Raw genomic sequence first — 22677 nt, 5'->3', positions numbered from 1 at the left:
ATAATCTTTGCACCTCCTTTTATGTAATATCTTTGAAGATTCATCATCAACCATCCGAATATCTTCAATATCGCTATAACGTTTCCCTTGCGTTATTATATAAAGTCGCAACGCTAAAAAATAATCACACGGTGCTAAATCTGGCGAACGGAATGGGCGATGCAAGATTTTATTTTATTTTTTTTGTTTTCAAGAGAAGTAGCTACAGCCACACCAATGTATTTTAATGTTTACAAGCTACCAAGGTATTTTAATATTCAGAAGTATCCAATTTCCTTTATGTTAATGTTCAAAGTTACTCACGGTTTCATTAAATCGAAGAATCTCTTCGACTGTCCCAAATCACATTTTGTTTGAATGTATTTGAAAAAGTCAATGAAACGACAAGAATACGTAAGATTCTCCGTTCCACCGAATCCAAAAACTAGATTATGAAGGAACGTACCTGAGCGTCGTTTCTTAGTACGATTTATCAGTGACGGCCAAATAGCCTCTGTCTATTTGCGAATTCGGCGATTCTCGTTCACGACACAGTTATGGTGCGTTGTGATACTAGAGACAGACTTCCACCGCGAGAACACTGTTGAAATAGCGAACACAGGGCAGGACGGAAAGAAGATAAATGCTCGCGACGAAATTCGTGGCTCGGCGTAACGCTGTGTACTCTGAGCGGCGTTTGCAAGAGTTCACGAACGCAATCACGTGTTTCTCGGTAGCTAAGCAGCATTTCTTGAAAAGGGGTGAATTAATGACGTGAAAGGAGAAGGCTCCGTCTTTCTTCCTTTGTAGGAATGAGATGTTAAAAAGTGATGCCAGCTAGTCTGATGCAGTTTAGTCCCGATCGATCCGATCGATCGATAATCCGTTGATCCAACTGATCGAACGACTGGGCGGTGGTAGTTGCAAAGGGTCAGTAATGGGCGCCTGTAACACACTATGGACGGAAGAGTTGGGAAAATGATTTTAAGGATTACTAGATTTAGCTTTCATATTTATGATAAGTGGACTGAAAATGTGTATGCGTTTATTGGAATGTGTGGATGGGAGAGTGCACGCAATGTTTATCTACGTGATAGATAAAAATGTAGGAAGTATTAAAAGTGTAATACTTATTATGGTAATTAATAGGTAGAGCAATTTTCTGCAAAATATGAACATTTATGCGTGGTTCAATTTTTCATGAAAGAAATGCGAAAAGAAAGACATGGATCTCTTAAGCTAATAACAGCGGTATCGATTGTTCCATTGCCAATATTATGAATTTTTTTAGTTAAATTAAGGACAAGAAACAAAATAGGGAAAGTAAAACATGTGGATTTCAGAAGGAATACGTATAAGGATTACGATCTTCTGACATTCCACTTTCTGACGAATAGAAGCTTCCGTGCTTCATCTGTACTGTACTGTTGTTACTCATACTTGTTATTGTAGCAATCTAGTAAAATCTCCCGAATTTCTTGTAATCAAAAAATTCCATAAAATTCTCCATTGAAACTTCTGCACAGTATTTAATAGGAAATATTTTCCATTAGTAATTGCCTCATAAGAGTGTCTTGCAACGTCACATTCTATCGGCATAATTATTCAAAGACACTAATTAAACAAAAATAATTGTTCAGAAGTAAATCACCAGTTTTATGCGTCAGTAGAATAGAAGTATCTTTATCAATAAGATAATCGTACTCCATATCTTTCCCTTTTTTCCTTTCATATCACCAGTAAAATGGTCAAACTGCTCGTCGCGTGTACTAGAAGCGTATCAGACAATTCTTCTGTTCAGGCAATATGTTTATAGCACGATATATGTATATACATATAAAAATAAAGGGAAACGGACGAAAGGGACAGGTGTGCATCTAATAGAGTGCACCGATACCGAAAGAAAAATATACCTCGATTAATTATTCGTATTTACTGTATTATCATCGCGACAACTTCAATTAATTTAACCACTGAATCAAGGACGTGCACATACTATATCGCATTGTAGTGCATAACAATTTGTATGAATCTTTTTAACAATTTCTAACAATAAATGTTTTGTATAAAAGACTCAGTTTTGTTTGTAACAAAGGTTGCTATATATACAAGAAATGGTCCATTTCATTTTATCAACAAATATGTTTGTACATATGTTTATCAGCCATACTGCGAAAGATCGCAGTCATTTTTTGCTTACTGACAATTACGAGGCTTACATGCTACGTGTGTGATTATTTGTCACCTCGTGCAAACGCATTTTTCTATTGCATTTATGTATATCTTCCTAGAAGCCCAAAGAAATAGGGCGTTTTAGAAGTCACGTAAGATTCTATGAATATTACAAAAAAGTAGACACTACAGGTTTGTCACCAAATCACATGCACAGAGTAGATAGCAACTATTCTAATTTACATTCTCTGTTATCTGCTTTATGCATATGTACAATTATTGTAATATCAATGATTCTTAAAATCCCTGCCTTCGTACAAGCAATCATCTAAGAGAAGTGCTCGCTAAGATCGTATTTAATATCTTCTGATTCGAACTTAAAACCTTAACAGGGTGGAACAATGCGTGACAAGTAGATCAATTTATGTTGCTTACAAATGTAATATCTACAATATTCTGCTTCGGCATTGCGAGATCCTAAAAATTCTTAACAACAACATCTCACGAAATATATATGTTCCCATGTAAAAGTATAATTACATATGGAAAAAGTATAATTGTTTATGGAATATGTTCAGTTTAAATACATACATCTGAATGCTATTGTTTCTTCAACTATTAAAAATGCAAACGTACACTTCGTATAAAAGTTATTTCATTCGATGATGAATTAAACGATGGATTCAAAGAAATAGATTAAACAAAATTTGGACAGTTTTCTTCGACAATAAAACCTTCATACAAAAGTTTATTCGTATTTCTAACAACTGAAGGTATGGTAACGTGCGTACATTTAAACTGGACATACTGTATAGCTCTTCGGTCCTTATTCATAATACCATAATTCTATTGGTTCTTTTCTATGCAAAGTTCTTAAGACACGTAATTATCGAATTGACTACATTGCCTAACAATTGTCCATTTTCTGCTCAACTATTTCACATCTTAAAACTTATTTAATACATAAATACACGTTGTACGTTTATAATTGAGCAATTTCTTGGTCCTTCACTGCGCGGGTCCGTTGTAAATGATGATTATTTCGTGATATGACTATACGAACTCAAGATGCACCGAATCCGCGTTTTCGATGTACTTGTGTTTCTCGTTCTCGAAAAAGTTCACCAGGTGCTTGACGAATTTCTCGTGATATTCCTCGACTTGTTCTCTCGTTGGTTCTTCTATCTTTGGTAACTCCATCGGACTGCCGACTGAGAAAAAAAATTAATTAGCATTAAAGAAGCTTGAAATTTCCTCAATGAGAAAATAACAATTTTCAAACGTATTCCAAACACCAACGTCTCCTCCGTAAAATTATATTACTTGAAAGGTTATAGTATTATAGAGCAAGATATTTCTCAGCTTTGAATACTTGCCAACGACAGTAATTGGCTTCCGTCGAGGGATAAGACCGAAAGTGTACTGGAAGAATCCTCGACCAACCAGTAGAATCGGCGCTATACCGATTTTCTTACGAATGTACTCCTGTAGTCTCTTCATGTATGAGCCATCTGGCCAGGTCAATTGATCGTATACGTCCGTTTCTCCGAATGAACAGACAGGAACCAGAGGGTTTCTGAAATATACGAATTCCATGAGTTTCAACGATATTTTAATTGTCATACCGTGGTTAACCCTCAAACGCTCAGTCGATTGTTGAGTCATAGTGCTTATCGTTGTACCGCGGTATTCTATACGTTTAGAGAGAATTTAAAGTTGCAAAAATGTGCAGCGTCACACAATATACAAAAATATACAAAATACCAAAAATATAACATACGGTGGATGAAATAAATCTCTATGTAGTTGTTTGATTAGATTTATAAAAATAGGAATTTGCATAAAAATCGGCAGTTTAACGATCAAAAAATTGGATTCGTGATACACAATTGTACAGTGGATTTTATTGAGTCTTTATCGTAGTCTTCTACTTTATGCGATTAAGTTCGTTAATGACACTTATCACGCGAACCATAGAATATAAAGTAAAATTATCTATTTTAATCCACAGATGTCAGCTGAGGGTTAATTTCATTGTGAATTAGCGATTCGTTTCGTCGAGACTCAATTAATTTATGCATACTGATAAAAATTTTAATAAGTTAAAGGTTAAAGGCGAGTATACTTTATGCGGGGGGAATTACATTTGCGTAGGGTTTCAACATTCAGACAAACAAGGTTTCTATTGTTTCATTTTCTCATGAGCTTATGATTCGAATCAACGAAAACAATGATAATTCTAACCCATTTTTCAGCGCGAGCTTTACGAAGCCTTTCCTCCTTTTTATTAGGATGCGATAAGTGCCCGGCTTACATTCGAATGCTTCTGCCGCTCCACCGACGATCAGAACTGTCGCCTTTCCGGTGTATGGTGGCGGAGGTCTCGTTGATAGTTGCTGTGTCAAGATTTCTGAACTGCTTCCAAGAGCGCCTACATTTTAATTAAACCATAGTAAATCATTGGTGGCGAAGTATAAAATTATAAAAATATAAAATTGCAGAAGCCGGATAAATTCAAAAAGAAATCTACTACATTTCGTGGAATGACGATTTAAGAAATGTTTCTGGAGACAAGGAAAGAATATCGGTGCTACATATTATTGCTTGCTACAGTGATTTAATACTTTGTTATTTAACAAATAACAGAAATTATCCGGCATATGCGTATATTAATATTTGTATACTAGGTACATCATAAAAACAGTCTAAAACATTTCAATTATGAAGTGTCGTTCATCCTACGTCTTTTTGTTACATGAGATATGTAACTGCAACAGCTATTTATATATGATGGTCAAATAAAAAGTAATAAATGATACGTACAGTTGACGCGACAATACTCGCGGAAAAGCGGCGCTTTAAAGTGTTGGTTCAGTACGACGACTCTAAATTCGACACCCGGGAAAAGTTCTCTACAGCCGATGATATCTGTTCCGAATGCGCCATAAACTCCTGACGATAGGACCCCATGCGGAAAACTACAGAATAAATACAACTTGTTCGGATCCAAGTCAGTGGTTTTCACTAATTTTATAGGAAAGTAGTTACAGAAGTGTCGGCTCCACGCGCAGCTTCTCATCCACTGCAGGACTTTTCGCCTGTAGTACAGAAATCCAACTCGTTAAGTCCCATCTCCGTCGATGATTATATAAATAAACGGGTTCAATATTCAAATGAAATTTTCGCCGCATATAGTTCGCTCGGAACAGCATATATTATGGATAAAACTTATTAACATGTATCTCCAATGTAAATGACGTTTTATCTAATTGAAGAAGTAAAACGCTAATCATTCCATGTAACTGAATCGAATCAATTTTTTGTATGATTCTTATTCAACGTGCGTATCAAATCGCGTTTCACTCCTTATTTATTCGTTTATATAAGGCGAAGCTATATTATCGATTAGTAATCTAAATCAAATTTATCAAATGATAAGATTTTAATATAAATTTTTTTAAAAGATGTCGCAGATATGTAATGGTATTTCTAGCCAACTTAAATTCTTCTTTGGTTCTTTCTACATGTTCATCGGCAAGCTTTGCAGTAACGTAATTCTTAACAAGTTATTATATTACGTTAGTTTCCGTATTTATTCCTTTACTTCTACATTTAAAAATGTAGTTCCTTTTGTTCATTTTGTAACATAGGGCTGAAGCTTGCAAATAAAATAAATAAATAAATGTTTCGAACTTACCGTATTTTGCCTACATCGAACTTGTTCCAATCGTAATACATCCAGACGAAGTAAAGCAATATGAAGTAGCGCATGGTTTGGGTGAAGAAAAGAAAATAGGCGGTGAGAATATATCCCGCGAAATTTCCAAATGCGAAAATTAGGATCCAAAGCGCGGCTGAGAGCGTTTCTAATCTTCGATTTAATGGAACGTTTAACGGAGCGAATTTCACTCCCAGAATCTCCATCGTTTTTCTCTCAGTTCCTCCTCTTATTACAGTAGCATCAATTCAGCGATTCTCCTTTGGGCCTGCTAATAATAAACCAATTCGTAATATTGTTGTTATAAATCGTCATATCAAGTTATTATTAAATTGTACAACAAATACGAGCTAAGTGGAGACGAAAGAATTGGAGTGATAACAAGTAAAAACGAACGATGATTAAAAATTTGAAGGAGAATCGTATTCGTAAAATTAATTGGAACGATTAAATGTATGTATATCCAAATGTTAAGATAACCATCATTATCGCCAACGAATGATCAAAAGTCTAAAATAAGCAGGACAAAGACATCAAACTCTACATTTCATCATTGATATCATTAATAACAAAATCTTTAATTCGGATAAGCTGTTCTCTAGACATCGAAGTGAACCAAAAAATCTGTTTGTTTTGAAACACTTAATGAAATTTAATGTGTCAGGTGGTTGTCACAATACTCTAAAAATAGAAATTCAGTACACGATGGACATAAGTAATATTAACGTATTTGTCCTGCATAGAGTCACATTTAGAAAGTCATTGACCTCGAGTTCCTGTGACAAGCCAGCATCATCATCAAATTTTACGCCCGAAACCATTCTCCTCCGGCTGTGCCGTAGCCGATGTGGGTTCTAACGGTACTCAAACGAGTAAACTTCACGCTAGACACGAGAAAAATTACGGGGATACGTGCCCTGGTCGAGATAACCGCACATCACTCGCGTGTCCTTCGAGCAATGCAATTGGATTATTTATAAAAGCTATGAAAGCTATGAAAAGAAATAGAATCGACTCGTTGGAGTGGAGTAAGTATGTCTCCTTCCATTGTTTCGAAGTAGGTCGATTCTATAGTGTGATTTATACAACTCAAACAAATCGTATCTTTAGTTTCACTGAAGTTAAATAAGAATGTTCGGGAGGGTGGAGATAAATGATATAGGGAACCTATTTCTTGTTTATAATTTCAATTTTTTCGTAAGTGCAACGATGTAAATGCAAAATGAATTATCAAGTTATTTGGAATATTCTGCAAAAACAAAAATATGGGAAGTAGAAGCTATTGATTGTCTAAAGCCGATTAGTTTAAAAAATATTTCGACTTTAGTCTTGTTAATGTTAGCTTATGAAAGTTAAGGAGCATAGAAACAAAAGAGACTTCCTGCGGTTGCACGAATCGTTCGCTATAGTTAGAGCATCCTTTTTTACTTTCTAAATGTTCTGATTACTTTATAGAACGTGAAAGCAATTGAAGTTCATTTAAAATTTGGATTGTAAGGAATCGAGCATAAGATCAATCATAATAATACCGATTACAAAATGTGAGATAGCTTCTAGTTAATTTTCAATGGCAAATATAAATGATAGGATAGCCTTCGCATAATTTTAACTAACTAAACACACTCAGAAGTAAGAATATCTTATTCTATCTCGAAGCACCGTATTAAAACACAGCTAATTAAATCTGTTCTCATAACTTGTTTCTCCATACCATTACAAAATCGACGTATTATTCATTTATAGCACTGCCATTATGTAATTCGTATTAAATTATACATTTATTATTATGTAATGGCATATGTTATAATGTAGCCATTATCATACTTTCAATATTCTCGTTTTTCATCGATTAGAATTACTCATATTTTCTTTGACGAAGGCAGTTAAGTAGTTTTATTGGAATATAAATATTACGAATAAATATATATAAATATTATCGTGCTCCTAATGTGTTCTTTCACGATAGATTTTTCTTTAATAGCGAACGCAATATACAGACGAATATAAATAGGTAACTGAAAAGTTAAACATTGTCCCAGATTTCTACAAGTATCTTGCTTTCCTTGAAGGAATCTAATATTTAAAGTTTTCTATAATACAAATAACATTATAATATGAAATTTTTAGTTTGGTCTTCATCACGCAGAACAGACGATGCAAGCACCTAAAGAACGAAGTTCGTCAGAATTAATTAAACTTCAAGGATATATGATAGATATGTCACGTGCAGTCTAATAATGCTAATCGACAAATAATTTTGCTTCTCTATACAAAAAAGTGATATATGAACTAGTCAGGAGACACACATTTCAATTTCATAACTTACAAAGTCAAAAAAATGACGATGTTATAAATGTTAGTCTTTAAAATTCACGTTGGAGTTTCGGTGCGCTACTCAGCTTCCGTGGTTTATATATTTTCTAACAAGTTCTGGTTAGTAACTACGTTTCTGGGCAATGGGATTGGAAAATAGACAAAAATAGAATCAATCAGTTTGGTTTCGTGACTTCTCAGAGACTCATACGTGTTTTCTTCCGGAAATCATTATACCGATACGAAAGAATCTACATAATATATGAAAACTCTTTCTTTTGGAGCGCATGGAATTACCACGATCAGATTACGTTCAATCTTTGATCGATCTTAACATATTAATGTTCATCGACTAAGGGTCGTTAATTATCGATTTTCGCTTTAATGTTAATGGCAATTGGCGTCGCTTAAAAATTATATTTAATCCAATTATGATCACCTGACGATTCATCACTGATGATGATATAGCTGAATTAGTTTTCTCAATACCGTGAATAGTAGTATAGTAATAACCAGCATTGAACAAATTGAACCGGTGTCTAACTCCGTTGTGTTGAGAGCAAAATGCGTGACCTGTTGGTAAGATGAATGATTTAGAGCAGCGATTCGTAACCTTTTCTTTGTCACGGATCCTCCTTAAATAATCCCAGCACTTAACTCAAAATTGAAATCCTTAATGTGCCAAGGTATGTAGCTATATTTAAAACGCTCATCGACTGTCCATTAACAATTCTCAAATTTGGAGGTGAGAAGCCCATTATAAATAAATGCAGGAATGGAATATAACCACGTCAAAAGTGCAAAGAGTCTTGGAATTGACGATTTCGATGCCGATGCCGATGCCGATGTCGATACCGATGTCGATACCGATATCGAAGCTGCGACGCGACGCTTTAGTTCCTAGCAAGGACGACCCTATGTGTACGTGTGAGTGGATCGTGAGGTCAACGAAAAAACGGAAGATATCTTCGATTGGCGTGTGAGAAGAACATACGTGTTGAACTATCCCTTTCTGTTTTGTTATATTATTTTCAAATCTTCTCTGCGCATTTCTTACATTTCTTACATAAGTAAATACAAATACCAAATATTATTTATTCGGATAATATAAAACGTTGCGTGTCTAAGGATTTCGTGGAATTGAGAATCACTGAATTACAGAATATCAAGAATTATATAAGAATACATTGTTATAGACCTTTGTTTATTTCTTTCTCACATACGATTAGATTATAGAACGATGATCATTGAAAATGATTCGATGAGGTTTCTTTTTTTACTGTCGTGATGTTGTGACAAATATGTAATTTATAGCCATCGCGAACTAATTTTCTTAGACCATTTCGTCATATTTTTTTATAAATATCCGTCTCATCTTAGAGTTTCTATATCTTTAGATCGGTGCTATTATAATAATTTTCGGATCATCAATTCAAGAGATAAAAGTTTCTACTTAAAACTCCTATACTTTTGTTTACGCGCTCATGTATCTTGTCAGGAATTAAATGAAACGAGGGCAATGGTCTTCCAAATATTTTCATGCCACTCGTATATTCGATCAAACGTCAACATTCGCTCGTGCAATCGTTACTCGTCTGAAATTCAAATAGAGCTTAACTTTCAAGGATTGTTGGTCAAGCGATATTTATTTGTTCGAAGAGAAATCGGAAGAACTCATTACTCAGACTCGTTTCCTACTTCTTAAAGAACGATCAACACGTTCACAACTTGTCTAGAGTCCAGTTGATTGACTGTACGATTTATCGAACAAAGAATAGAGCTGAGATAATGAAGAATATATCGAATAGAGAATGGAATTGTACAAAAAGAAGTGGAGGTATTTACCAGTATAATCACTGGGTCGTGTATCTAAGAAATTAACAAGATTTCCTCAGGTATTTTGTCTCAAAAGTTTCCTGAATTTTAAAATGCATATAAATGCGGGGAGAAACAACTAATTTTTAATGAGGTGTATTGGCATCGCTGGATGATTGTTAGATAATTGTTAGACATATATTAGATATTTCACAACAGTAGATAGTTCCTAAATTGTTAAATTCGAAGAAATTGTCAAGTATTTGTCTATGTGTAGATTAAGAGACATACAGAAAGCAAAGCAATTAAAATAATTTGACAAAATGTATAATTACACGAAGAAAGTACATTAGAAATCATACTTTTTAAATGACATAAATTTGCATCAACGATATGAATATTGTATAAGATGGTGAATTAAATTTTCCGGAAAGAACAACTTTAAGAGAGAGGAATTTTGTTTACAGATATTCTTTGTTTTGACAAGTGGGTGCAAAGAATTTTATAGAATTCTCGTGCAGTAATTTTCTTGATGCTCAACTATCCTTTATACCTATCCACACGGCAATGAGGAAGTAATCAGAATCATTAACAAACGACGACGTGAAATCTCCAACAAATGACTCGACCTAGTCTCATGCTAGTTCGCTTGAAAAGTTGCTGCACTCATCAAAAGCACTTCTGTCGACGTTAAAATTAATCAAAAGCATCCACTGTTCATTTTAAATTTTCCTCCACTAATCAACTTCAGAACATTAACACCATTCTCTGATACAACCAGAATGTATTACATTACAAAAGTCTCGTAGCTCATCATTCATGCCCACTTATATACTTCACATACAATTCAAAAAATTAACGGAGTTGAAAGAAGACTCTCAACAGACCTAATTAATCATTGATACATTGATACTGAAAAGTATCAACTTCAGATTCTAACTTTTCACCAATAACTAATTTTTCAACACCATCGCCATTCATTAAAATAAAGGTAATATACATTCGTCAAATACAAAACTCGCCATGGAATTTTGTATTACTCATAAATTAAACATCTCGTATATGACACGCTCATTGGAAATGTAGAAAATTCATCAATCATTCTTTCAAGATCCACACGACAATAGGAAACTGTGAATGACACCGTGTTACTCAAAGGATTCTATCATAAATTTCCAGACTCTTATGACAACATACACCGATGTATTTGGATATTTAGAAGCATCCTGATTCTACTCTATTAAACTTCAAAATCACTCGCAGTTTTTTTTTTAAATAAAAACCTCTGTATCGATCACTCTCGCTCTGTGTCAATCGTATCTTTTCTGAAGCTTTTCGCTATTGAAACAGAAAAAAATCAATAAATCTGAAAGAAGACGTAAAATCCTCCGTCTCACTGAATCACAAAAATAGACAGCCAAAAGACGTACGTGAGTGTCGTTTCCTACTAAGATCTAGCAGTGACCGCCAAATAGCCTCTTTCTATTTGCGGAGCCGGTGATTTCCTGTATTGGCACAGTCTTGTCGCACTCTGATTTCGTTTGACAGTGTTCGTTTTGTGTCGAAACTTTCACAACGGGAGCACAGTTAAGATGAGCTGAGCAGGACGAATGCAAGAAGGTGAATGCACGCGACGAAATGCTCGGCTCGGCGTCACGTTGTTCACTGGCTGAGCGCCGCGAGTGTAAACGCACGCCCCTCGGTAGCCACGCAGGCATCCTAGCAGTGGAATCAATGACGAGAAAGGAGAAGGGTCTGTCGTTCTTTCTCTCTAGGAACGCGCTATTGAGAGTTGATGCTGTCTCGTCTGATGCGGTTTGGTACTGACCTTCTCTGGATCGATAATCCGTGGATCTAGCTGAAGGGACGACTGGACGGTGCAGGTAGGTAGGAAAGGTGAATAATGGGCGTCTACAACAAACTATGGATTTCAACGTGTTAGGAGAAGAATTAGATTTAGCTTTCATATTTATGATATGTGGGCCAAGGATGTTCATGCATTTGTGAGAAATTTTGAATGGGAGAGTGCACATAATGTTTATATACATGATAGATAAAAATGTAAGAAGTATAAAAAGTGTAATACTTATGATGATAATTCGTAGGTGAAGCAATTTCCTGCAAGATGTGGACATCTATGCGTGGGTGAATTTTTCGAAGAAGAAATACAAAGCTGTCGTTCAATGTTATACTCCAATGTTTCAAATTATTTTAAATTAAAGCACTAATTTCCTACTTGTGCGGCATAAATATCTTCAGCGATAAGATAATCGTACTCCATATCTTCCCCTTCTTTTTCTCCTTTTGCACCTCCACTGAAAAAGATAAACTCCTCGTCACGTGGTCCGGAAGTAAATAAAACAGTTCTTCTGTTGAAACAAGACGTTTATTGCTCGATCTATAAAAAAAGAGACGAAAGGGCAAGGTGTGCACCTGTTACAGGCCGTGCATCGGCACCGAGAGAAAAATATACCTCGATTAATTAGAATCTATTACCATCGCGACAACAATTACAATTAGTTTAACCGGTATATCGTAATGCGTACGACGTATACACACAATAATGCACGTGTAGTTTCCGAAGCTTCCGATCTTGTTTCTTACCGGGTTGATCTTCGTTTCTTGTAAAAAACTTTTACCTAAAAAACATAAAGTTTGTGTTTTCATTCTCCTTCGTCGACGATATTTCATTCTGCGAAAGGAAGAACAACAGCCAAGTAGAAATTCGCACGAAATTGCGTGTAAATCGATTGACATTATAATTTACCTTCTTTTCTTCTTTGTTTTTTTTTTTCAGGAAAGAATACATCGGTTAAACGATTGACAATCTTAATATATATTTTCCCTCATATAAAATTTACCTTTAATAACGCTGACTGCGTTCAACGATTAATTTTATAATTACGGTTTAATTAGTTAAATTTGCGATTAGTGAAACGCAGTTAACAATAAATTTCAGCACAATTGATAGAACAATATCTCTTCTAAGTTATCTCGATGATCCACGTGGCGATCTTATCGTAGACTTTGATTCTGTGAAAAAACCAGATCGAAAACATGAAAATTATTTCTTTTTATTATTCGCGTAACTCTTTCGGGAAAATATCATTTTGAATCCATTTCCCTTTTTTAACAATTTTATAACAGATTTTTGATCAAGAAACCTAGTTTCCTTTTTAACGGAGGTTCCTATACATATATAAAAAAAATTCTCCATTTCACACTATCAACGTGTATTTTTAGACAGGATTCAATCAGTTACTATCTTTTTAATTTACTCTGAGCTTCATTTGGTTAATGACTCACAATCGAGTGCGTTCGATCGCGAAACGAGGCATCGATCACAATGCTTTATGGTTGTGCATAACCAGAAAAGTTCGGAAAGTAAACGTGAATCTCGGGATTCTAAGGTGTACAGCAGCACCGATCGAAAACGCCTATCACCGCACATAGTTTTACAAGCTCTTCTCGTTCGGTCTGGCCGTTTCCATTTCGCAGCCCCTAAAAGCGAGGGAACAGCGGGCGGCTTCGATTTAGTTTCTTTATTTTTTTCTTTTTTTCTTTTTTCCAAGCCGTAGATTATCTTCTAAGCGTAAAGCCTAATGCTCGAATGTCTCTTTTAAAGTCCTATTACAGTCGATCAAAGAAGCAAAAATCTATAATTCAATGTTCATGTGTATTCTCGTCTTTTCTTTTCAAGAAATTTTTTTAAAAGAAATTCTTGAAGATCGTGATCGAGATTTCAAGGTCATTTCCGATTATCGTTCTTTTAGCACCCATTTTAGGTAGAAAATTTAAATGTTCACTACAGTAGTTTACGCACATCGTTTGCAAATTATCTTTGGTATTAAAATCCATTTTTTTTAATTGGGTTTAGTTTCTAATCGTACTTGACCTCGATATTTGACTAGATTAGGACTTTAAAGAGCTTCGGATAGAATCTCAGCCTCCGCTAAGCACGCAGTAATTGCATATTGTCACGAATCTTCGCCTTATCTACGACATCAACGTACGAATCAACTCTCTGCTTCAACATGTTCACATGGCCGTAACAAGAGCAACGTCTGATCGTCCAAACCGTACTCAACAATCGATAAGTATCTCTCTTTTTCAAAAACAACAAATGGCAACGAGGATGTTTGGACGACACGTTGCGCGACGCTTGGCTACTTACTATAAACGATTGTCAGGGACGGACAGTGAGGTCGTTCAACGCAAATCGTCGAAAAGAATCGTCACGTGACACGGTCGATAGACCAAACGATTGACTTAAGATTTCATGTCACGCTCAGGTCCACTCGTGTCCCGTGTACGCAATTTTTAAATCGAAAAAGCTTGGAACAGAGACACGGACCGAATATCATGGAAATGTACGTGTATCGTAGAAATTATTGTGGAAACTTCAGGAATTATTTTTCGAGAAGATAAGATATGGACTCTTTAATGACCGTAACGAGTATCTCATGTTTTATAGATAAAAAAAAACGAGGTGGGTGAAGGCTTATGAAGTATTTAAATCAATCATAAAAGTGGTCTACAAAGCAGTCAAATCCTTGCAGAATGTTCGTGGAAGATTTTAGAAAGAGCTGATTACATGATACGGTTCCTTGAAGCGAAATTATTTATAGAAGAGTATCAAGACGTTCAGAGAAGTTACGTCAGTAGCATGTTGTGCATGCTGTGCAGGAAATTCATATACGCAGACCTATCAAAATGGTTTTACCAACGCAAATGAATCGTGATATGCTTGTAATATAATACTTAATGATATAAGAAATAGAAAAAAATTCAAGTACGTGTCTCTTATTCAATAACATCGAAATGAAAAGCTTGGATAATGTGAAATGAGTTTTTGAAAACACCATTTTCGTCGCAGAATAACGAGCAAGTAAACTGATCTTTTATTGGGATGAAAGGATACTCTCATTTCACGTTTGTTTCAATGAAACTCTATTCTAACGCTATTCTAACGTCAATGAACATCATCAACACAATAAAAAGTAATAAAAAGACATCTCAACGATCAAGCATCCTTGAACTATATTTGGAGTTAATAATAATAAAATTATAACGTATACACACATCTCTGACTCGGAGGTACGGTCAATTATAACCCATTATTCTTAGTTCGTTCATTCACTACGAGCCAATAATTCTTGTTCTTTTTTTGAGGGGGTTGCTGAATGATTCTGATTCGAGTAAACCCTTAGGAGAGTGAAACGGCGCGAGAAAAATGGGCTAATCGACGTGGTCTACGAACGCGATATCGTCAACATTTTGTTTCGCCACTTCGAGCTCCTAAAAATGCTTAACAACGAGTATAACGATCCGGTTTCACGAAATATATACATATGTGTATGAAGTACATCCGATTTATATATATATATACATGCTATTAATTTTATAACTGTTAAAAAATGTGAACAAATTTTTTAGATGAAAGTTATTCGATTTAACGTAGAACACTGAATAATATTTGAAACATTCAGAAGATGATTCAAGTTTCAAATTAAATTTCTCCCATCAAATCAACTTTCATATGAAAAATTTGTTTATAGATTTTAATAATTAGATGTAAAATAGTGTGTTTATATTTGAACTGAACACGCTATACATATGTATATAGATCGCGAGAAAGCTTTTAGAGTTTATTGCTTCATCTAATCTAGAATTGAACCGCGAGTACGACCTCGGCGCTCAGCCATTGAATTTTTCTGGCATTCTCATTCACGTCGAATATGAATCGACTAGGCGTCATTGGGGTTCGTTTCATTTCATTAGAAGATTACAATATGGAAATGAACGATCTTAAGACGACACTAAATTGACCCATCGTGGACAAACCCGAAGTACGTACTGAACGAGCACTTAACGTTAATCAGTCCTACACGTTGGATTAAACGATCCACGCTAAAGAACCGAAGCCGTAGCGCCACGGGAAGAACCTGCCGTTCTTTACATCCTGTCAGCCGAGAAGTTGCAATGTTATATACCATTCTCTTCATGATTTTCTTTTTCTACATATATCGAAAATACCGCGTGCCAGCGACCCGCGACTCATTCACCAACGACGTGACATAATAAAATACGATGTACAATAATCGAATAGACACTTTTTGCTGTACAACGACGGATAAGAAAATAACAAAAAAGCGATCGACAGTTTTCATATTAAGCCGTCATTTAATTCTATGGTTCGTCGTCGACGCCCTTTTCCTCATATATCCACCAACAATGCTCCTTTTCTGATTCTAAAACCGTACAATAGCTACCTATTTATAAGAACAACAAGATCCCACGTTCCATCGTAACAACGACGACGAGAATACTGATTATTGGTGTTTTGGCAGCCGATATTCGCGCAGCACGCGAATAGCAATTTCCTGATTCTCCCTCGATCTTCGATTTCATTGATTTCATGGTATTTCTTGAGTGTTAATTTTTTCGATATAGTCCAGCATCGGTCAATGTACGGCCAAACGTTCTTCATAGGAAACCTAAAGAGCTGGAAGAAATCTCTTTTCCTCCAGCAAAGAGCATGCGACTCGTAGCGAGAAACAGACAGATGGGCAGTGGTTTCTTGATTCTTCAGCGATCAATCGGGAAATAACTGTCGTGCGAAGCACCGACCATTCTTCATCTTCCAAAGTCTTCGACGTTTCCCGTCCATCGCCAGGCACTTTTGCCGCTTTTGAGGAACCGACTGTCTCTGATCGATCAGCAACTCGCCTCCTTTGGCAGATTTCCTTAGAACGTGATCGTGCCGAACTGGTGGAAGCGATATACGGTGGTCGGTACACGAGGGAACACGCGCGTGTCATTACGGACACCATACTATCGAGCGGAACGGTCGATCCGACAGCTTCGTTCTGTCCAGTGCTTCGCTGGCTGGGAGGCCGGGTCGGAGAGTTACGTGGACGTCGAAGGTGACGACGAGATTGGATCCGGCTGGTAGTACCTCATGCCGTTTATCTGCAATATTTCATAATTCTTAGTGTAATTGGGAATTATCTTCTTAATAAGTATTTTTTCGTAGAAAAAAATTGCGGTCCATGGTGATCTTTAACTGTAACGTCTCTTCTTTTAACATTGTGAGTATCAAAAATTTTGAAGTTCAAAAAGTTTGAAGAAATTAATACATTTTTAGCACTATGATAAACTATTTTTTTTTCTTCATTATGACATTTTTTTATATATGTGATATATGTACTGAACTTCTAGAAATATCTGCTATTTTAATACATTTTTCTATTATTTTACTACTTTATACAATTTTTATTTTATTTTACTTTATTTTTACTTTATTCAGAATCTAGTTTTTAGAACTTTGCGTATCTCCTTGTTAATACCATAAAAGGAACTGTAAAGAGACCGTACCGTCATGTCGTATTCCGTGATATATGCAGGAATCTCCAATTGCTCGGGAGACATCACGTCATAAAGATACTCTACTCCAGGTAAATTGTGAACCTTCTGTTTGATGGCTGGAGCCATGAACGTCGTGAACCACCACGTCACCATCTGCAATAGATAACAATGGAATTACTGCATTTACATTCGCAAGTTCGATATTATCACATTTTCACACTTGTTTAAATCGACGAGATATTTCAGTTCAACAATTAAACCGTATTAGAACAATCCGTATACACTATCATTATTCTTAAATTGACAAGGAGAAAGAAAAGCGGAGAGGCCCAATTATTTTTCTCCGCTTCATCGACATCGTTGTTTGCCTTATTTGGCGGTTCCTTTGAGAACATTTTGTCTCGCTAACAACGCAAGATCCAGTTCACAAGATACTGACTGGTCTCGCGGAGGGTCAAGGATGTGTTTGCATGAATTTGCAAATCGCAAGCGCGAAAACGCGTTTGGTAAATGGCTACCGGAAAAGCAGGAAGTTCGATACGATCGTGTGATTAACATGGAACACAAATGTGGGAAATACAATAACAGAAGACGTTATTACGCCTTAAAACTTGGACTTTATCGACACTCCTTATCGATTCTTATTCAAATTTATTGTGCTGAATTATGATAGTGTTTCTGAATGTGTAAAAATTTTCCACTAAAATTGGATATATCGATACTTATCAGTAGGAAAAATTGATACATTTTTGAGTAGTTCATTGGTTTCGTGTTTACCTTAGTCCAGAAAGTCGGGTGGATAATGTAGAAGTGTTTCAGGTTCTTCTTATACCTGCAATAGAAACATTTTAATATTTAATGTATATTGATATATATTTAACGTGTATAATTCATTTGTATGCATTTGATTAAAAATGTTGACAGATATATAACACGTTTAATGAATTTTTCATTTGGAATAGAAAATTTTCTTTTATAAGAACTAGCTTTGCCGATAGAAATCCTTGTCAACATTGCATCACTTCTGTTTATCTAATACGTCAATTTACTTTTCATGATCATAACGTTGAATTATGCATAAAATTACGTATCACTTAAATTAGTGCTATATATGACTAATTGATACGAACAGTATATAATACGATGAAATGATAAATAAGTGTCCCTAGAGTAGATACATTTTAAAATTTAATTTCTAAAGTAAAATTTTAATTCAGAAAATTGAATGGGCTGTTGTATTCTATAGGTACTAGTATTAGATTATACATATTTACGTATTCAAAGGTTTTGTAAAAATTGATTGCATGGATTAATCTTGATAAAATAACTTTAGTATTATATATTTAATGGTTTTAAATATACAATATATCAAATTAAAATTATCTTTAGAAATAAACGTTAATTAATCCACGTCTTCTTAAATTTGATTTTAAAGCTTTGATCTTAGCTTAGTTCATCGAAAGCCACGATATTTATTCTCTAAAAATGACGATCATTTAATACTGATTTGAGAAGAAGCAAGCTCATTTGCAACGAAAATATAATTATGAAAAGGATAGAGTTACAAGAAAACAGACTCACTTGTAAGGAAGCACGTTGTACACTTCGCGCAACCAATGTAGACTGGGATAGTTGTTGCTAGTTGTTAACGTGTGGAAATAAGCGATAACATAGTCGCCTTTAACAATTGGATCCAACAATTGTATCAGGTATAGAAGTGCCTGAAACAAAATTGAAGAAACTCTTCGTTAGTAAATTTTTAACAAAATGTTGAACTGCCGAATTATTTACACGTTAGATTAACCATATAAATTATCTTTTAATTTCCACGAACTTTTCTCTGAACAGAATCATGTGTATTACACACTAGCAAAAGCTTAATGAAATTTATGACACAATGTAGCTTAAGTAAAGCGAGTTGCGCAATTGGAACCAGTCATATCTCTTTCTCGTATGTATATAGAAAAATTGTAACTTAAGAATACAAGTGACAAATGTGGTAGTGTAAACCCGTATTATGGTAATACAAGGCATTATAATTTTTGCAGCAAAAACAGTTGATCACCCTTATTCATAATTCTCTGCTTGAAAAAGATTCTAAATTCAGGTCCCAAAAAAATAATAATACAATAAAAATTATTTGTTTTTTCCTCACATCTTTTTACGCCTCTATATTTTTAACAGGTTTTTAAATAAAACTACCCCTCGAAAGAAATAATTAATTCACGTTATCTGTTCCCTAAAATTCTCATTAATTTTCAATCCTCGACTTTAATTTAATAAACCTAAACACTCCTATGCGTATGTTACAATTCTCCAAAATGATATACATCATCTAACGATATAAATCATCTAGTTCATAAAAAATTCTTCAAGATCAAGACATAAGTTACATTCGATGATAACACATAGGCTACATTTCATCGTTTAATCCACAATCTGTTCCTGAAGAAATATTCCCAAAAGATGTTAGTTTGTATATTGCACAACATCTTTCGTTTTATATTATTTTATTAAATTATACATGATCCATTTTGTTTTATTAAGAACAAATGTCGCGCATCTATTGTTTCCTTATAAAACGAAAGAAACTTTTGCGACAACCTAATATATTCTTTTTCGCAGAAAATCTTTATAAATGTCCAAATCAGCCACTGTATACAGTTCTGTGCGAAAGTTCGACCAGTGCTTTGCTCTTTTCGGTGGCAAGGCCTCTGACCTGATTTCCACGACCCCCGTGACTGGGGCGAGGACCCCCGTGGCGATGCGATCGATTAAAACGTGATAACGAGTGCGCCTCGCCGGGATCAAAGACTCCCGTTTGCGAGCATCTTGTGTACCTCGTGACGTTTGACCGATTTCATGGCGCAGTTCAACGAGAGTAATTTCGATTTTCCGAACCAGACGGAAGGACGTGTGTTCCATTAGTGGAAAGGCGAATAAATTTACCGAGGGCTGCTGCTTCGACGAATCGGGTTGCTATTGTAAATAGATCAGATGGTGTTCGTCTGGCGAAATGATAAAACGGAGATGTCTTTGATGTCAGAGAATTTTTGGAGAATAAATATCGATGAGGGACGATGAAATGGAGGTAATTCTGATTTTATTTACAGAACTTTTGGAAAGTCAAATGACAATGTGCGTGATTAATATTAGTAACATTTAAAACGAATCCGAGAATGTACGTACAAATTACAGCATAAGATATTTATAGCAAGTGTAGGTTTCGCAAAAATCAATTATCGATTGTATCAGTAATCTACGATATTTAGTGAGATCATCCTTATCATTAATTTCTGTTAAATCGCTATTCACGTTGTATATCAATCTTTTATGAAGTATATATTTGCAATAAATGTCTTATAACTTTTATTATACATTATCGGATTGCTTTCAAGTCTTACCAATATACTCTGACAGCTTCAATTTTATGACACATCGGAGCAACTGCTAAAGATTATAGACATTGATTAAAAAAAAAAAAAGACACTAAATTATCTTGCTATGAATGTCCCACAATAGATCAATAAAGTAATTATGTTATGAAGCATAATTGAAAGTTAGGCTTACCTAAGCAGAAACTTCTACATGTACGTATAAATTCTATGCAACGCACAGAAATGCAAAACCGCATTAAACACACTTAATTACATTTTTGTGTTTTTGCAAAAATGATTATTTTAATAGACGTTATGTAAATTGTAAATTTATTTCACAAAACTAGCACAGATATCTACGTGCGTAGGTTCTAGCTGCAGTTAGATCAATTTATGACCCTACTTAACGCTTTACTCTATGACGTCATTCATATCGTTTCCACCAAGTATTACACACATATACGAAAAGTTTACGGCTGAGAAAGGGAGGAAGAGAAAGTCGGTCGTTTCCTCCCGTCAGATATCGTTCCAACTGGAATGCGTGGTAGCGTCGGTTTCGAAGATTCGCCAACCCTCTGATATGTTTCTTCCCTTTCGTTCCTCGACGTCGTCGTCGGTGACGTCAAAAGGTCTGCACGGGTCAAACGTGTATTTTAATCCGATATCACGGCCGACGTCGTACACATGTGGGTCGAGCGATATTGTGATATTAAATTCTGCGTTCTGGTAAATTGGGGCGGTTTAAGGAAGAGATAGAAAATGTAATGTAGATTCCTTTTGTAGATAGGTTGTTTCAAAGATTTACTTTTATTTTGATTGGTCGAAGGTGTGATGACTGTATGTATTTTTAAGGTCATTCATATTCTTCGTTTCACGATATATTTTGTACTCTTTTTTCTCAATCGATGAGATTCGAGAAAGGGATGGAAGATAGGTTTAAAATGCGAAATGAAGCAACGATTCGATGTTCGGTAAGGAAGGTACATACATGATCATCGGTATCGGTGTTTTAATATCTATTTACCTGCTGTTGAAATATAAATTGAAAACATCAGTGATTCATATCGCAGATATTTCTTAAGACTCAATTTGCGTCAAGAGTTTGATCCTAAGCAAATTGAAACGTCACGAGGCGTCGTATTTTATACGCAATCTTTTCACAAATAAAAAAAAGGTAAATTGTATATCTTTTTACGTTCGTCAGAATGGATTTGTAGATTCGCTTTGATTAAACAATTTTTGTTGATTTCCATAAATATTTTCCCTGCCCCTTCCGCTCCGCAGAAACATCCGTTAAGAGACGAAAAGTTCGTAACGAAAGAATCTTTTCAAGTATCACGTATGAGAAACAGAATTGCACGGATGAAAGAAATTATTGCGCTTCGTGGATTCTAAATTTTAACCAAAATTAATCTATTCAACGTTTAAATTCATCTTCATCGCTTTTTCTACGTGCACGAGAGATTACGAGCTAAACAAGGAAATCGGAAACGAGATATTAACGAGTTGAGGCTCGATCGATATTCTTGGAGTTTGGTTCAATCATCTTTGTAAATACCGAGCTTGATATAATTAAATAGTTGAATAATCGCGAACCATCGACTCCAGTTAAGATTAAAGCGTCGTATTATATTTGACTTTATGTGTAATAACATGATTTATAATTTACGTTACAATGTGCGAGGAGTGTAATAGTTTGTCACTAGAGAAGAAAATATGTTAGAATAAAAGAAGGTAGGAAATTTTGTTCTAGATAATCGAACGTAGAAGTTCGCAAGGAGTTTTGAACGATATAAATGTATTCGATCGAGGTCGAGTTTACTTGCACTGCATTGTCAGTATGAGATCTATTGAGTTGGCAATTAAATGATTGCGGATTTTGTCAATACCACCTAATGATAAAATCCGCAATCACTTACACAACCCAATATTTAA

General features: G+C 35.1%; 2 protein-coding genes and 1 long non-coding RNA gene across 5 annotated transcripts in view; 1 reads left to right on the top strand and 2 right to left on the bottom strand.

Annotated features, from left to right (window-relative positions):
* Positions 1-1889: 1889 nt before the first annotated feature.
* On the bottom strand, positions 1890-11662 carry LOC117210759 (2-acylglycerol O-acyltransferase 1-like). Its single transcript, XM_033454080.1, has 6 exons — positions 11428-11662; positions 5849-6140; positions 4975-5249; positions 4396-4582; positions 3528-3727; positions 1890-3362 (listed from the first exon to the last, which is right to left on the bottom strand). Exons 2-6 carry the CDS (start codon positions 6073-6075, stop codon positions 3205-3207), a joined length of 1047 nt encoding a protein of 348 aa, XP_033309971.1. The 5' UTR covers positions 6076-6140; positions 11428-11662; the 3' UTR covers positions 1890-3204.
* A 76-nt stretch (positions 11663-11738) lies between these two features.
* Positions 11739-13042, top strand: LOC117210769. Its single transcript, XR_004488155.1, has 2 exons — positions 11739-11880; positions 12103-13042. It is a non-coding gene; the product is annotated as an uncharacterized LOC117210769 (long non-coding RNA).
* A 508-nt stretch (positions 13043-13550) lies between these two features.
* Positions 13551-22677, bottom strand: part of LOC117210757 (protein GDAP2 homolog) — a 68681-nt gene continuing 59554 nt past the window's right edge. For all 3 annotated transcript variants that reach the window (XM_033454075.1, XM_033454077.1, XM_033454076.1), the window contains exons 9-12: positions 18947-19086; positions 18143-18197; positions 17375-17518; positions 13551-16969 (exon numbers count right to left, since the gene is read on the bottom strand). In XM_033454075.1, coding sequence (XP_033309966.1) covers positions 16907-16969; positions 17375-17518; positions 18143-18197; positions 18947-19086 — 402 coding nt within the window. In that variant the 3' untranslated portion in view covers positions 13551-16906. The remainder of the gene's footprint in view (positions 16970-17374; positions 17519-18142; positions 18198-18946; positions 19087-22677) is intronic.

Source organism: Bombus bifarius, unplaced genomic scaffold (assembly GCF_011952205.1).
Source record: "Bombus bifarius isolate JDL3187 unplaced genomic scaffold, Bbif_JDL3187 scf7180000008212, whole genome shotgun sequence".
NCBI classification, from domain to species: Eukaryota; Metazoa; Arthropoda; class Insecta; order Hymenoptera; family Apidae; genus Bombus; species Bombus bifarius.
This window is presented reverse-complemented; position numbering and strand designations above follow the sequence as displayed.

Excerpts from the sequence above, each read along its gene's own strand:
- LOC117210759 (XM_033454080.1), bottom strand. The coding sequence starts at position 6,075 with ATGGAGATTCTGGGAGTGAAATTCGCTCCGTTAAACGTTCCATTAAAT. Across the intron at positions 5,250-5,848 it reads TTCGATGTAGGCAAAATACG|GCGAAAAGTCCTGCAGTGGA; the intron begins GTAAGTTCGAAA and ends TCTGTACTACAG. Across the intron at positions 3,363-3,527 it reads GAAGCCAATTACTGTCGTTG|TCGGCAGTCCGATGGAGTTA; the intron begins GCAAGTATTCAA and ends TTTTTTTCTCAG.